Raw genomic sequence first — 16,129 nt, forward strand, 5'->3', positions numbered from 1 at the left:
ATCACTGGCTACTAAAATTTTTACTTTCCTTTTAAACATCGTAACTCGTTTACGGTAAATCGACAGGCTCTTCGTTCAGTGCAATTTCTGCTAGTGCTTTTAAAACGGCTTTGATCTGACATAACAAAAACCGTTCAAAGCTGGGCAAGCCGGAATCAAATTAGTTGTACCTTTTCTGCCATGCTGTCTTTGATCCTGTTACCCTAACAACAGGAAACATGTAGCCAATTGCTTTCTGTGAGACAGCTAGAAGTCATGTAGAAAGGCTTATTAAAATTTCCTCGTAGATGACCTGTAATAGACACATGACATAATATAAGGCTGTTTTTATAGATGTATAAACAAACGTTGCATCATGTAACACAAAAAGCTCCGTTATTAAGAAGAGGCTCGGATGGCCTTGTACCCTCTTATATATTCGGCAAACGAAACTATTATTTACAATATCAGTAGCCACTCCTGATGGTTAAATTAATAAGACGCTCCTCGGGCTTATTTTCTGAATTGTGGGGATCACTAAGTGTACCATTTTGAGTAAGATCGTTAAATAGCAACTCCAGTAATGATTCCGCTACGCGAAACGTTGTGTTTTCTAAAAGGGTATCCTACGTAGACTTGATATGTTAAGTTCGATGTAAACAAAAGTTTATATGGTTAAAAATATTTAAACTTGTCTTGCACTAAGAACATCTTAGAATCAACTCACACATTGAAATAGATATTCGGTATTACAATAAATGAATGTATTCAGGGCGTACCGGAAAGTTCGAAAGAGCCTGTATAGTTCAACCAAAAGCGAACTGTAGTCGGCGTGGTGGCAGCGGTTGGATAGACGAAATGCAACGTGACTTCGTGAGAGCTCCACAGTGAAGAAGGAACGAAGCGGGGGGTTGAGTCTAACGATAGCAAACCGAGAAACTGGATCGAGTAGCGTCGAATAGGTTAAGAATAAGCTTAAGGACAATGGCCTGAACCAGAGAATCAGGAAGTACTTCAGGCAAGCCGCGCTGGTATGGTATGATCGCGAGGTGGTAGGAACTGATACGTGACAGGGATTCAAGTACAAACTTGCGGATGGCTTTCCGGGTGAAGAGGTTAGCTTTTGAAACTCGTCAAGGCGTAGAAACGCACATTTGTGAACTTGAAGCAGAGTATTTGTATATAAGTGGAGGTAGAGTCCGACCTTGAAGTATCTGTAGCGAACGTGCATTAGAGGGCAAATTAGGTCCCTTTTGCTAATTTGATCATAGCAGTACGAGTTAATTCATATGCAATACTAATCTGTACAGACCGGGACTACTTGTCGAAAGGACAGTAACAGCTTCGAGCGTAGTATTGCAACCAGGATTTTAGCCTCGCGTTGTAAGCACCATCCACATGCCAGGTGGACGTATGTCATTCATAAACCAAACGCCACTCACTGAACCTGCAGTACATTAAATAGTGAGTTAATCGCCAATGATGAGCGTACTCAAGGAGGGCTGAAAAGTTGTGAAGGATACGCTTCGTCATTTTGGAGTACAGGAGTTACGTATGGTACTGACGCGGTAGGCCGGGCCGCTGATATTTTCAAGCTTTGACAAGGTTCACGTTAACGTTTTTGAGGCTATGCACGAATAAACAACATGATTTTATAGGAGCGAGGAATTCGAGCTCGGCAACGCTTCGTCAGCTATGGCATTTTCTCGCCAACTACATGCGAGAACAAAGGCAGACCGTTACGGACGGCCGTGGAACCATTCATTAGACGCTACAACAGATTCCCTGAGTTACAGCTTGGGAAACCTTCTGAAAAGTGAAACATCGTTGACGATTTGGAGGGCTCGCTGCACCCCTTAGCATGATCCAGTGGAACAGCGTTATTCACAAAAACTTGCGCCGTATTCTAAGGTCTCAATCATCACAAATAATCGAATTTCCCCTGAACTGAGACAACGACGCAAAGCGTAAGACGTGTAGTAACCGTAGCGGTGAACTGAAGGCATACCGCCCGGCCGAGATGGCCGAGTAAAACGGAACGATATAGTCGCAGTTGTTAAATCGTATTGGATCAACAGACTTAGCCTTGTCCATCCAAAGACATTATAACCGACGCGTTGCAGTATGTGATGACAATCTGATTTCAGAATTTCACTTGCGTATTTAACGTAACCTGTGTAGGAGCAGTCCCATATTCTTTCTAAATTGCAGCGTGTTCTTGCTATTCCGTACCGTTCGTGCACTTCAAGCTACAGTAAAAGTTGTCCTGTTAAAGGGCATTTGATGTGTCTGTTGTATAAGGAAAGGACCCTGGGGAAAACATGCGCAAAGTCGACACTGAACTTTTTTGTTATCAATACAAAAAAACACCGTTGTAACTTTGTTCTGGCAGTAGCTTTTCACTATTATGTCTCGTTTAACGTTTACGAAATGTTAGCCTAGTTTGGCATCCGCTTCCTCGTTCTCGAGATGGTAACTTTATGTTCCAAGCCTTTCGGTTAAAAGAAAAATTTAATAGTTCTAAATATACAGTCGATAACTTCCAAGATGGTAAATGACAATTGCAGTTTTCATCATTCTTTCGCTAACCTAATTCAAATAACTGTAAGCGAAGGACAGAAAATTCTACAATACAAAGAAGAAGTACCTGTCAGAGACAAAATATGTAGACTAAATTGTGTGAATTACGTCAGTAGTACGGTGTATTTGCATTTTGTTTTGTTGGGAAGCGTTATATTTGACGCCCTCGATGGAGCAACTGTAGGATGTACTGATCTTCCAGTGGAAATAAATGCAGCGCCCAGATTATCTAAATGATATAGAGAGACGCATTTTTGTCAACAACTTAAGTTTAGTCAACATGTGAACGCTTTCTATCATTATGTGCCAACAGGTGGAAACAAAACATACAAAAAAGTCAAATATAATTAGACTTTCAAACTGATTGAATTTTATTATAGATCACTTTTATAGGAAGCGTACTTGAAACAGTTCCCGCTATTTTAACCTTGGAATCGTATAAATGTATTGGAGAAATGACCGCCATGATTTCCACCACTATGACAATGATTTTTCATGGCCTGTTTTCAGATATGGTGGAACGGTCCTGCAGCACACACGGTGTATGGAGTATTGCAAAGTACGAAGCGTGCTTTGAACAGGCCTACTATGATTACATTCATACGTTGCAGGGTCACCTCTCGACACTAAATCGAATTTCACTTATCGGTTATTCATCGTCTCTTTTTTTACTGATACTGGCTTTTTTTCTTCTAACTTCTCTTAAGTAAGTTTTGGAAACAAACGAATATGTTTAAGTTCGTTTTCAAAAAGAGATAGCAGTTTCGTAACCTTGAATACCTGTAACTGAGTTCGTGTTAGGTAAACGACGCTAATTGTAATGCATGTTGTACACTCGATCCATAACAGATTAAAATGTAAAGCAGAGACAAGCGTTACTTTTTCACCGCTTTAAACTGAAGGTTATTCTGTGATTTAATTAAAAAATCAGAAAATGCCAGAAGAGTTCACGATGTCAAAGCTATTGTTTAACAGAATTACATTCGAGATTTGTAACGCGTTACTATACGGCTCATTGCTACTAACATAAATATAATGACGAACGATACTTTCTATGAATACTTAAATACCAGCTAACAAATGACAACCTAGTCCTTCGTTGTACAAGCTAAAGAGGCATCCTTCTTGCGTTGGCTTATCTCCCATAAATAGGAGTACTCTGGGTCATCTAGTTTAGTTTCTGCTAAAACGTTGCAGTAACGCATGAGGTGCATTGGAGACGCATGTACTTATAATACAGTCTTGTTTACGACCTCCAGTCTAGAAAAAGAAAAAAGCAGATGCTTTTACTTCAGACCTTCTTGGCACACAATCTGCTCTAAGGCCAAAAAAAAGATGCACTGTCGTATGAAACAATGACTATAGACAGTATGCTATGATCTCCTGCTGTTCTACAATTAATTGCCATCCTGGAAGTGAGATAATGTTGAATAGCTTTTATTTATAAACATGGCCGGTAAGCCCATATCTACAATATCGATGTTTTCGACAATAACGACGACAGTTAAGCTTTACAATATTGTACTAACCAGAATTAGCTTAATTTTTATATTAGGTCAAAAACATAACAACGATATAATAGCAGAATATATACTAATCCCAAACAAGGTTAAGAAGACTACGATGGAGTACTGTAACGCTTCTGTCTTCATTTAAAAAAAGCATGAGGTCATGGATAACATGATATCATTGGAAATCACGCAAAAACGCGCTTAACAAGGCGAACATTCGTCTATTTGTTGTTTTGTCTTCACTGATTTGATACCGTCAGTTTCGTATTTAGATAATTTTTTTTCAATTTCATTATAGAGTGTGCTAGAGGGGTCGTCTAAAGTCTTTTATTGTTATATGGTTATATATTTTCGTGTTATTAAGATGTAGTTTTACTTCGCTGATTAATTACAGACGTTTACGGTGTGCTCGTAACAAATTACATTTACATCTGTCTGCGTCATTCATCCTTCGATGTACTGTACTGGTATTTAAGCATCTCTATTTTACCAGGGGCATAACATCCTTCAATAGTCATGTAAGGCAGACGTATACATGCAAATAGAAATCGATCTACCCTGAAATAAATGTTGAAATCTATAGAAGAAATAATTTGCCATTCGTATATCGCCAGTAAATGATTAAAATATTATAATCCAAATATCCATAGTCTACTAAGCAGATTGTTGTGATATAGGTTCGTTTAAAAGGTAATGACTGCGGTAACTTATGAGGTAATTTTTTTTTCAGGAATTCATCAGTTGTCGCATCTTCACGCTTTCGTTTCATTACTCGTTGATGGCCAATTATTGTTGGATTTTGATGGAAGGCCTCTATCTCTACAATATCATTTTCATGTCGGTTTACGCTGATAATTCGAAAATTGCAAAATACATAGTCATGGGCTGGGGTAAGTTGAAGGGAACAAAACTCGTAGAACTGGAAAGGCATTATACTTTGCTATCTACGGTAGCGTCTTGAGCGGAACATTATAAGGCGATTAGTATATGTTGTAATATCTGACAAGCATTAATAGAAAAAACCTGTGTCTATGATCAGCTGGCCTTAATCAAAGATCGTACTCCCAAAATGCGTATGGCTTTATCTTTTTGAAAAGTTATTTTTGCGTTACTAGACATATGCATATTCCACAGTTTAACTTTCTGGATCGAGTACTATTTTTAATAAGATTTGAACTGAGTTCTACTTGAGCTAGAATTTTCTTTCAGTTTTCAACGCCGCGTATATACGACTATCCGTCCATAAAGTATGTTCCGCTTTGTTATATTGTCATATGTTAATTGTGCAGGTCTTCCGCTGCCTTGGGTGGCGATCTGGGCAATAGCACGGCTCTGTTACGACAATAATCGGTGAGTTGCCTGAAACCTCATTGTACTCCGTATGGGGAATGAGACATGATACGATACTGCGGTTTACATCACACTTAAAGGGTAATAATAGCTAAATTTTGTCTTTGATCAAAAAATTCACTTTTTCAAAATCTTTCAACAGATGCTTAAATCATAACTACATAATGAAGTTATGGCGAAACTATTTAAACCAGTTTTTGCCACATGTGCAACAGGTATATTTAGAACAATGTCATTAGGTATAAGCGTAGAATAGATAACTGTTCGCTAATGTTCTGACTATTGGCAGCCTTCGACACTTTAGAAAATTAAAGCCTATTATGTCGCTGCGTGTAAGGAAGGTTCGAGGCAAAGAAGATTTCTAATTTGACCAGCGACCAGCTTGGTTGACAGATGTATATCTATGGTATATGTTGGCCACTTATAGTATAAACATTCCAGGATTCAAGGAGGAGGACGTACCCTACGCGATTAAACGTCTCTGTATACATATATATATAGTGACCCATGCATTAAACATTTTTATCAAAGTGGGTTTAGTAAGTAAAGTTGGCTCGTGGAAATTAAGCCAATTTCGCACGAATCGGAGCGCCGGCAGATTTAAACAACGCGTTTCTATAAGTACACGCATAAGTCAAGGCACTTAAATGAACGAGTTACGGTCTCGATGCTTATTTTTCTGGCGTATTCCTTAAACGCTAAAAGCAGCTTCTATTTCTTACTGTCTTGGGTTGCTTATTATCGCATTTTAGGCATTACAAAATGGAGTTTCCCATACGCTAGGCTTATGTCCTTGTCGTATAATGTCTTGCGACTTAATATATCAATGTGTAGTGTTGAAGTATAAACGAGCGGTGTCAAGCATCTAAATCAGTCTAGGAATACAAGAACACATAAAACGCGTGTTGTCATCAAAAGTTTTTCTTAAATATATACCTATATCTTCGCTGGACTATAATTGTGCGAGCAATACGCGTTCGCGAGCATTTTGTTGTTATCGTTTTTGTTTTTCTTCGCTGCCTTCCCACACTTCTGCCGCTTCACTCTCTCACTCTGGGTCTTTCATTCCATTTCACCCAACTCTTGCCTTTTCAACACTTCGTATTCCTTGGCCAAAACAGATCGCTATCCTTAATATTTTCTCAGGAAAATCATGTAAATATCTTCGCAGCATCGAGCAGCACGAAGTCGTATGACATGATGGCATCAACCACTGCGACAGCAATCATTGTTGATGCACATAATAGCGACAGTCCTTACATCTTTATTGATTTCTTTTTGGGTCGCCGGACTCGATCGCCATAAATCGCTTGTGGTGCTCGCGTACTCGTTGTGACCCAAATCCTGCTGGATCGTCTAAAATTGACTGCACTTTTGTACACATACACGAGGATGAATATATTGCAATGAGGCTGATAGCTCTGCGGGATTCTTTCGTTGCGCCGGCTCCCTAGCAAACATCTTTCATTCTTCCTAACAAGCGTTTGCTATACGTTGCGTCTCCACCGTTCGCCAACTTAGCGCATTCGAATTCAGTAGATAGCTTTCTTGGGATAAATATATGCCAGCATGCATCTACTATCTCAATAGAGGTAAAATATCGTCTCGAATCCAATTTATGACGGAATAAAGTTCCGCTCATGCGCATTGAGGTAGATCATAACGTGTGATCATCGATATAACGAAGGGTCTCAACTTTATCAAAATCTTCATTGCATATATTTATGATATGTGCACGTTCGTTGTCACGAAAGGCCACAGATGCTATGTAATATGATTTGAACATTTAAGTTTGATGAAGGAAACAAATAACTTATAATCCGCCTTGTTAATGCTAGAATTATTATTTTACGAATACATTTCACATTATAATACTGACAAGACAGGACAACATACCGTTTAAGTCTAATTGATGTTATAATACATCATCTGACAGATGTCGCACCCCAAAGAGGTTCTTTCTTGAACCAGATTGAAAATATATTGTCCCTAGATTTTGCCTAGTGCTAATAATCTCACTTTTTCAAACTGTTTTTTTTTAATAAATGAAAATTATGTTTTAGATGAAAAAAAAAAGAAAAATTATGGATAATTATCTATTAAAGCAGTGTGACGGAAAGCAGTATTGCATTTTGCAGGATGCACCTCTCTGTTGACTCCCACATTTTTATTTGTAGTCATGTCATGACAGGTGTTTGTATCGGGTGCTCGAGTATCATATGAATGTTACAGATAGCCATACTGCCCTAAGGAATTCGTGCATATTTGTCGGAGCATCTGATAAAATTTCTGAAACAAAGGCTGAAATAGAAGTGATTCAGTAGAAAATGTTTTAAGGGATGTTGCCGTAACTTCATGTTGCCGTTCTGACAAAAACACCCTGATGAACTGGCAGTTAGAAACTCATCTTCCCCATCATTCCTCAACTAAATTCCGAAACAGACAGCAGCGTTTTCGCATCATTATTTACGGCAATAGAGCATGAGGCCTTGACTCAGAGGTTCATTGAATTCGGAAGTATCGGTAAATGACTAAACGCACCATTCCCTAAATAAATCAAGACGTAGTGTTGCCTTTCGAGAAAATGTTATACTTTGATGACAGCGCTAAATCTGTTTGGTGAAGAAACAAAGTAAATTAACGGGTAACTACTTCGGAAGGTTATAAAGCCACACAGTTTTCAAAGAAACGCAAGTCGCCATAGAAGCAACAGGTGAAGTGTTCAAAAAAAGAGTCAGTCTTGCGCGTTTCGATCCTGCGAAATAATACGTTTAAATAGCCACACATATTTCTTGAACACTGTGGGGTATCATGATTTTCCTCATGAAGCTCATGTTTCGTCGTCATGAACCGGCTCGCGTGTAGGCCAGAATGCTCAAGTAAAATAGTTTCATATCAAAAAAATGCCTTCGAAAGCCTATATTGTCAAGCTGAGTACGGAAAAATGAGGGTGGTGTTCGACAAGTGCTTCGTCTGCGCTTTTCTTCCGTACCTAATGTGCCCATATCCCATGTTGCTCCACCGCGCACCGAAGTGATCGCACGCGGTATATATCGCTACATACAACATGTTGAACACGATTCCTTCTCCGATCTACAACTCTACGAGTGTACGCTGCCGACATTCGCAACGTCTGCAAAACTATACAAAACGAATTTTTATACTCGGACTCGCCGGATCCATAAAAACGGCCATAAGTAATTATCTTTTATGCTGTCGACGTCGAATCTTATCCCTCAAAAATACCCTCTACCCAAATGCACCTATATCGTAAGCTCGATTTAGACCCACAAATGATATTCACGCGGCTAAGTAGGAATGAATGTAGTACCTCTTTCGACTGTCCGCTAACATTCGTCTAAGCAAGCGATTTGCGTCTGTTACAAGACTTATCAATCAAGCGCCTTCGATGATCCTTTGGTATCCACAATAATCATTTCATGTTTCGGTTATTCATGCCGCTCATAGCGCATGATCGACCTTTGCTGCCACGCGTTTTAATATTTTCCAAAGGATCCCTTTTAAACTCTTGAATACGATGTTGGGTTTGAGTCTGTTGTTTGACACTGTTAAGTCAGATTGTTCAGGGGAAACAATCTAGTAGACTGGCCTTCAATGGCACCCCATTTTGGAACGTTACTTTTTGGGACAATACATAAACATGGATGAAACGGTGTACATAGTCCACAGAAAACCACCATGTGTGTACAGCATCGTAGCAGTACTTGGAAAATGCTTAAAACGAGGCAATAAGCCAACCAGAACGTGTTAATGTATTGGAAATTGAGACTATTGCACTTCATTACGATGCGATATGAAGTTTCCCGTATTCAAGCAGTTTGCAAAATGATTGTAATATATAGTAGTATAGGACGGGTTTTCTGTAAACTAATCTTGCCACGCGCCATTAAAAGATGATTAACAGTATCATGAGTGGCCCACTTCAAAAGTACCGATAGGTGGGCTACTACGCAGATAATTTTGCTTTATTTCAAAGACGTTGCTAAGAGAACCGTTCTTATTTTGTTTGCGAAGCATTGATAGGTTATATTATTTGGATCGATGGAGGATAGCACATTTCCATGCTACCTGTCTGAGGAAACGTCCTGTACTTGCTGTGAGAAATTTATATTCTTATCATGTGATAAGCCATAGTTTTGGGCAACAAAACCATCTAGGAACAAAAGTCGTGATTCCACAACTAAACTTTATAACAGGTTCAAAGGTGGAATCTGATTCTTTGAAAACCAGTACATTATGCACCTGGTCTCCATCTAGAAAAAAATTAGCGTCACCCGGAAGAATTGTAGTAACAGCCCACTTTGGTGTAAATAAAAAAATTGTATTCTTATTCATTCAGAAGGCAGCTAAGTCAATCGTCTCTTGGACGGCAAGAACACCTGTGGCTTTTCGGTACAAATTTTGCTGCTCGTCGGTGCATACTTCATGCCTAATAGAGACACCTTCAAATAAGCTAATAATGGCAATATCGAGATAAAGTATTTAATGAGGATTATTTAACGTGAGTACTAATTAACACGTGTGATATTATCGAGCGTACGATTCACTACGACGAGTATTTGTGAGATATGTGATATTAGATGAATGGGGGTAGACATCGGACATTGAGCGGGTTTACTTAGGTGCCTGTAGTCTAAAATCAAACTATTGCCGCCACTAATGGGTAGCTGCATGCACCTGTTCATCGGACTAGGGGGTCCACGAAACCAGGAAAATCTCATTAATTAGTGCGAAGGCTTACTTGAAATAAAAAATCCTGCGTAAACACTAGTTACAATTTCAAGAACACCTTCCGCTTTTCTCTAACCCATCGGTGTTTTGCTTTACAATGCTTACCTTGCTATTCTCATCTTGCCACCACAGGTAAATTTTTCGATTAGATGTTATCTAAACGTGTAGCTAAAATTGTGTTTATGAGATGAGGGATGGTGTAGTTCTGTGGGTCAAGGTTAACAACAGAAATCACTGCTGAGAGGGTGCTTCACTACTCTGTTTATAAAAGACTCCTTGCAGGCTAAACTGTTTTGAGTTTTGCCTCCCATATTGCCATTACGCATTGCTGCAAACGACAGTAACTCGGTAAATACGCTGCTGCTATCACACTATCATCGGAACTTTCTTGCAACTGGATATTAGGCAATATGGGTTACTAATTATATTTGTAAAGAGATCAATGACTCAGCAACACTGAAAAGAAAATTGTCTTCCGTAAGACTTCTGTTACTGAAAAGGACAAAAGGACACGCCGGCTAAACCGAGTGGTACCGAAGGCTTATCCGTCGTGGTGGTCGCTAACCCGAAACAGTTATCCATGTAGCCTTCGATGACAATCAGTAATAATACAGTGATGAAATGTTTGAACCGTATATTTCAAAGATACTAACAGCTTAATTCTGTTTCATATCAGAGTTAAGGTTTTCTTGTTAGAGAAAACGGAGGAAATCATATAGCTCCGTGTCCGTATAGCTCCATTAACCCTTAGGCGTACTTAATGTCCCTCGAACAAACTAAATCTTGATTTTAAATTTAGAGATACCTAGATTAAGGCATTAACCATCTTGAACAAAGTCAGTTTTCTAAATTCGAGTGGTTAAAAAGGCTAATCTTTTTTTTTCTTATCGGTTTCTCGACGACTTCTACAAGTGAAAACTACGCAGTAGCCTGAAGTCCTCTTGTCTTGTAGCCTGAAGCCTGTCATTATCTTTGACGAGTTCTAAAGAGTGATACGTGTTTACCTATACAGTGTTTTCGTATGTGCATATATTCCACCATTCACATGCATGGGAAAACGAATACGTCAATGTACCCTGGTTAAATAGCTTGACGGAACTCACTATTTATCTATTGGCGAAGTAAAACTTTCGTTCGTTTAAACGGGCGGCGATATCTCTCCGAAACGTAGAAGAGGTTTCCAGTGAGCGTAGATTCCCAGTCTGAGCTGTCATCAATAAAACTATCCTTATCAAGTAAAGGTTCGTTGAAGAAACCCGGTCACGGCTACAAAAAAAGGCTGGATTCACACAAGCCTTCATTGCCTCTAAAGGCACTTCAGACAACGATTATTGCAGGAACTGTTTTCTGATTGAAAAGAAATGTCGAAGCGAAATAGTAATACTATAGACGATTCTTATTATTCGTGCACTAATTTGCTCCTTGCTTCACGGGGGTTACTAAATCCACAGCCATATCTACGAATTTTGTATACGTTGTTCTGGCCCAGCTAGAAGTAATGAATTTATGAATTGTTAGGGCCTAAGAGCAAACATGGTTATGGCTTTCTGCGTAACTTTCGTGTTTAACATGACAAAAACCTTCGCTAAGAATCCTTAATGGCAAGCATTCAAAATATTTTGCTTTTTCTTAAATCATTCGTCATTCGCTTCCTTAGCCTGGCGAATAGGTCGGGGGGGGGGGGGGGGGTGTAAAGGGTAAAGGGTACACAAAACGTTTGCTGAGTCATTTAACATAACTCGCCAGTACTTCATGTATACTACTATTGTATATTTTTAAGCTTTAGGTAAAGAATGAAATGAGACAGGGAATATAGGCGAAGCTAACTCGCTTAAATACATTTCCTGTTTTTTGATACAAGTGCCAGCATTCGACTAAGTAAGCATTACTTAGCTATTAGAGCCAATCAAAAATCATGTAAGAATCATAAAACACTTCTAGCATGCAACAACAATAGAATAGTACCTATACAAGACTACAGTATACGATATACAGTTATCAACTGAGTTTCATTCATTCACCTTCGCTAATAATAGTCAAGTACTTCATATATTCACTTCAATAACACAGTATCCCAATATTAGAGAGTGTGTATGTATGGCCATTAAAACGCTCCCTGTCCCAAATATATATATATATATATATATATATATATATGTATGGGTGTCTTGAGTTTATACACCTTATTGAAAAGATTTTCCAGGTGTCCTAAATATGGTACCAAGGGGCAACGAGCAGCAAACAGCGGACAGTATGGCGACAAAAGCATTGCATTTTAGGCTCCATTTAAGAAAGTGGCTATCCTAACGCAGATGTATGATTGTTTCTTCAAGGTTGATTGAGTCACTCAGTATGTTTATGGAGCATTAAAAAGTTCTACATTTTTCTTTTTTTGCGATTAGTTAAATACTATTTGAACGAGTTACAAACGACAAAAGTCAATCTAGGAGATTATTTGTAAACAGGCACCGAACGAGATGATGTTTAAGGCCGTTGCAAAATCGATTGAGATTATAAGAAAGGCATTGTCTCCGATTCAGAAATAGGTAATGTAGTTATAAACATTACAGAAAGCTAAGTCACAGTATTGCGAACCGGGAAAGCGATATGGAGAGCTCGATAGATATTCCATAATTGAGCTAGTACCTAACTTATTTTTCGTTCGTACACACACATACGGGTTATAGCTTTGGCTCGATAGTTTATTAGGCTACTACGGCTACTTTTACCCTTAGATAAGAGGATAACGCAAATGATCTGAGACGATGTTGGGAGAACATGAATTTGAAGAAATATTTGAATGGTTGTGCTGGCGAACGCGCAGTAATCTGCAATGTTTGCTGAAAAAGTTTAGATGATACAGCGTTAACCGGGTTAGCGAAATCGGTCTTCACAGACATGGCAGAAGACTATCAGTCTTCGGTAATAGGTGGGAAACTAAATAAAGGAGATGTTCTAGGAGACGCGTCGAAACAAGGAATCGTGGCAAGCTTGGCAATTTGGCAAACTGGCTTTTGAAAAAAGCAAATAGGGTAACTGCTTTATTAAAGCCTCCGAAGGTTAGGTTATCAGACCCCACAACGCTTAACGGACAGGTCTTTATGTTATGGCCGCAGAATCTCAGAAGCTACAGTGATTTAACATTAGGGCAAGCTTAACAACCTTGCTTTGCTCCGGAGTCTCGAGTAGTGTCTGAGTGATACTTTTCACCGCTCTGTACTGAACGTACTTTCGTTGTTGATTGGTTTTATCCTAAGCACATATTCTCTTAACCTTTCAAGAACAGATTTGAAGTGACAACGCTTCACCGAAAGGCGTCCAGGAGTAGCCTATTTACAATGGATCAGATTTTTCACTGGAAAAAGCACCATCCTTAAAATTATGTACCTTTTTTTGTTCACACAGGTTGTGTAGTATGCACTATAGATCTACCTACTTTCTATGAAGGAGACCGCGGAACCAATCAGCCAAGGAAGGATGTCTAGTGCAACACTCAGATTTATTTATATCGGAAGTTGGTTAGAGTAGAAACATAATAAATAATTTCCTTTTTCTAACTAGTAAATTTATATTCGTGTCCCGGCAAACGGTCATGGGCTTATTTTGTGAGTCGATTATACATTCAAACAATCCAGTCAGTGTGTAACAGCTTTGGCGATTGATGGGGTAAGTTTCAGTACAATGCACTTACTAAATCATACGCTGATTTGATAGGCAGAAGAAGTTGACGTTTCAGTGAAAACGAAGTGCACTTCTTTGAAGCCTTATGTCGAGGGCGAGCGTAGTTATTTCCTTTCAGGGAGGGCCTCTTTGAAACTTGGTAATTGATGCGAGGCGAGACCTCATTTCGTATCTTTATGGCAGCGTCGGAGTGCTACTCATGGACAGATCAAGTAGCCACAGTTCCTCTTGCGTATTGTCATCGCTGTCGCTCCGATGATCGTCCATGCTCTAATCGTTGTTTCCTTGTCGTCGCTCCATTCACCGCCGGCAGCCGCATCCCCGTCAGCATCATGAAAAACGCATCGCTGATACGCGGATCGTCCGCACGGTCATTTTTGTACTAATGGTAGATCAGCTATGTTGCTATTCGTCAGTACTTCTGTTGTAAAGTAGGCTTTATATGATCCGCCATTGAGCGACAAGCAGACGCGTATTTCCGGATACTGTAATATTTTTAGTGATGATTCGATTTTTAAGTTAATCAGGACAGAGCAGCCTTCTTCAATGCGACCAAAAAAGCCGCAGCCATCTATGACTTCGTACTACAATTCCTTTGTATGAGACAGGACCCAGTAGCCACACGCTGCGATAAAGTTCGGCACCGGCTGTATCATTTCAAAATCTACCAAACGGGTACCTGTTTAAGAATTAGTAGATCTCTTTAGTGTACTTGACCGGTGATATGAATGATTCTGTCGCCTCTCTTCATTGAAAACCATTCCAAATTCACTACTTTAAACTGCCACTAGATGGAAGCTATTCGAAGCTTTTGATGTTCGGCTTTCTGCTACTTACACAGCACCGGAAATTTTCAGCTGCCCATCTTAACTTTACGTATATTACGCTATTTAACGCGGGTTTTCAATGACCAGTTCGAAATCGCGTTTTTGGGCTAACTTAACAGTGTTTAATGGCGTCCGCGTTTGTTACATTGTTTACTTGTCTATAGGGTGCAGGGCTATTAGGGCTTGCCGCGTCATCGCTTTCTAGTCCTGTTCAGGACATAAGAGACTAATTGTCATTAAAAAATCTAGCTGGCGCGAGAGGTAACTATCTTTATTAGTTCGATTAGATGATAACGACATCATTTACTTCTTTTATTAATCTTTATATATTTTATTATTAATCTTAATTACGTATTATGCCTATAAGGTTTTTTGAGAGGAACCGAAATTAATTTACTATTTTTTGTTGAAAGACCACAGCGTGTCTTGTTTACCGATTCCGACTGAAACCGAGTGATCTCATCATAGAAACAACATAAGAATGAGGATATGATTCCGTTGTTACTCGAGAACCTTTTGTGTTATCCAGATAGCATATATCGCGAACATACGGTTACAGTGCACGGGTAAAAAGGGTAAAAACAGCAGGGACAAAAAATAGTAAGCGGTTGTAAGCATAGTTGTCTGTCTCATCAATCAACTGTGACTTCGATATGCTATTTATCTCTTCTAGAAAATATACGCACTACTTCAAGCTTCGCTTGAAGTCGATAGTATCCCTGTACAATCAATTGGCAGCCTTTTATATATTAAATATTATTATATAATATATTAAAGACTGTTAATTAAACTGCTTTTTTTTTCAAGTCAAACAATATTTTCCAATGGCCGCTGTTGCTATTAAGGAGGGGTAATGGAAACATTTCTGTTTGATGCGTTTGTTATCCAGTTTTTTCGGTCAGTCTCTTTACACGTTAGGAGGAGCAGTCTGCTTTGCATCACTGAATTTGTGACGAAGAGAGAAGAGGTAGTAATCTCAATTCTTTCTAGCAGACCAATGAATACCTGCAGAGACAGCCGAAGTGATCGGGGCCACCATTACTGTTGACGAAAGGGCTTGGGCGGAATGCACTAGTTTTTTCCTACACTATGTCTTTGATGCCTTATTTTTGCTATTTTAATAGGCCACCAACGTCCAGAGGATAGTTCTTTTTGCTTTTTCATTAATTATAATTATAGACACGCCGTGCATTTTGAGGTTCTGAAATATATTAATATTAAAAACGTTATATAATATATGATATGAAAAATCTCTAGGCTAAGAGTTGAAATAAATAAAAATTAGGTCTTCATTTAAATTATTAAATTAAACTTAACAACCTGCTATTTTCCCCGCTCTTTCTGCTCAAACAAGAGCTGCTGGTGATCCTAACTTCCATGGTTCTGCCAAGAAAGTATGTAAATTAAAAAAAAAAAAAAAAAAAAAAGCTAACCTCCTTTTATGACGAC

At 38.9% G+C, this 16,129-nt stretch overlaps 1 protein-coding gene across 2 annotated transcripts in view; it reads left to right on the plus strand.

Moving 5' to 3' along the window:
* The window catches only part of LOC111270946 (secretin receptor), a 69,631-nt gene that overhangs the window by 42,193 nt on the left and 11,309 nt on the right, over positions 1–16,129 (plus strand). For both annotated transcript variants that reach the window (XM_022851440.2, XM_022851443.2), the window contains exons 3-6: positions 3,070–3,265; positions 4,465–4,588; positions 4,801–4,960; positions 5,360–5,420. In XM_022851440.2, the coding sequence (XP_022707175.1) occupies positions 3,070–3,265; positions 4,465–4,588; positions 4,801–4,960; positions 5,360–5,420 (541 nt within the window). The remainder of the gene's footprint in view (positions 1–3,069; positions 3,266–4,464; positions 4,589–4,800; positions 4,961–5,359; positions 5,421–16,129) is intronic.

Source organism: Varroa jacobsoni, unplaced genomic scaffold (genome assembly GCF_002532875.2).
Source record: "Varroa jacobsoni isolate VJ856 unplaced genomic scaffold, vjacob_1.0 contig00216, whole genome shotgun sequence".
In the NCBI taxonomy this organism is placed as follows: Eukaryota; Metazoa; Arthropoda; class Arachnida; order Mesostigmata; family Varroidae; genus Varroa; species Varroa jacobsoni.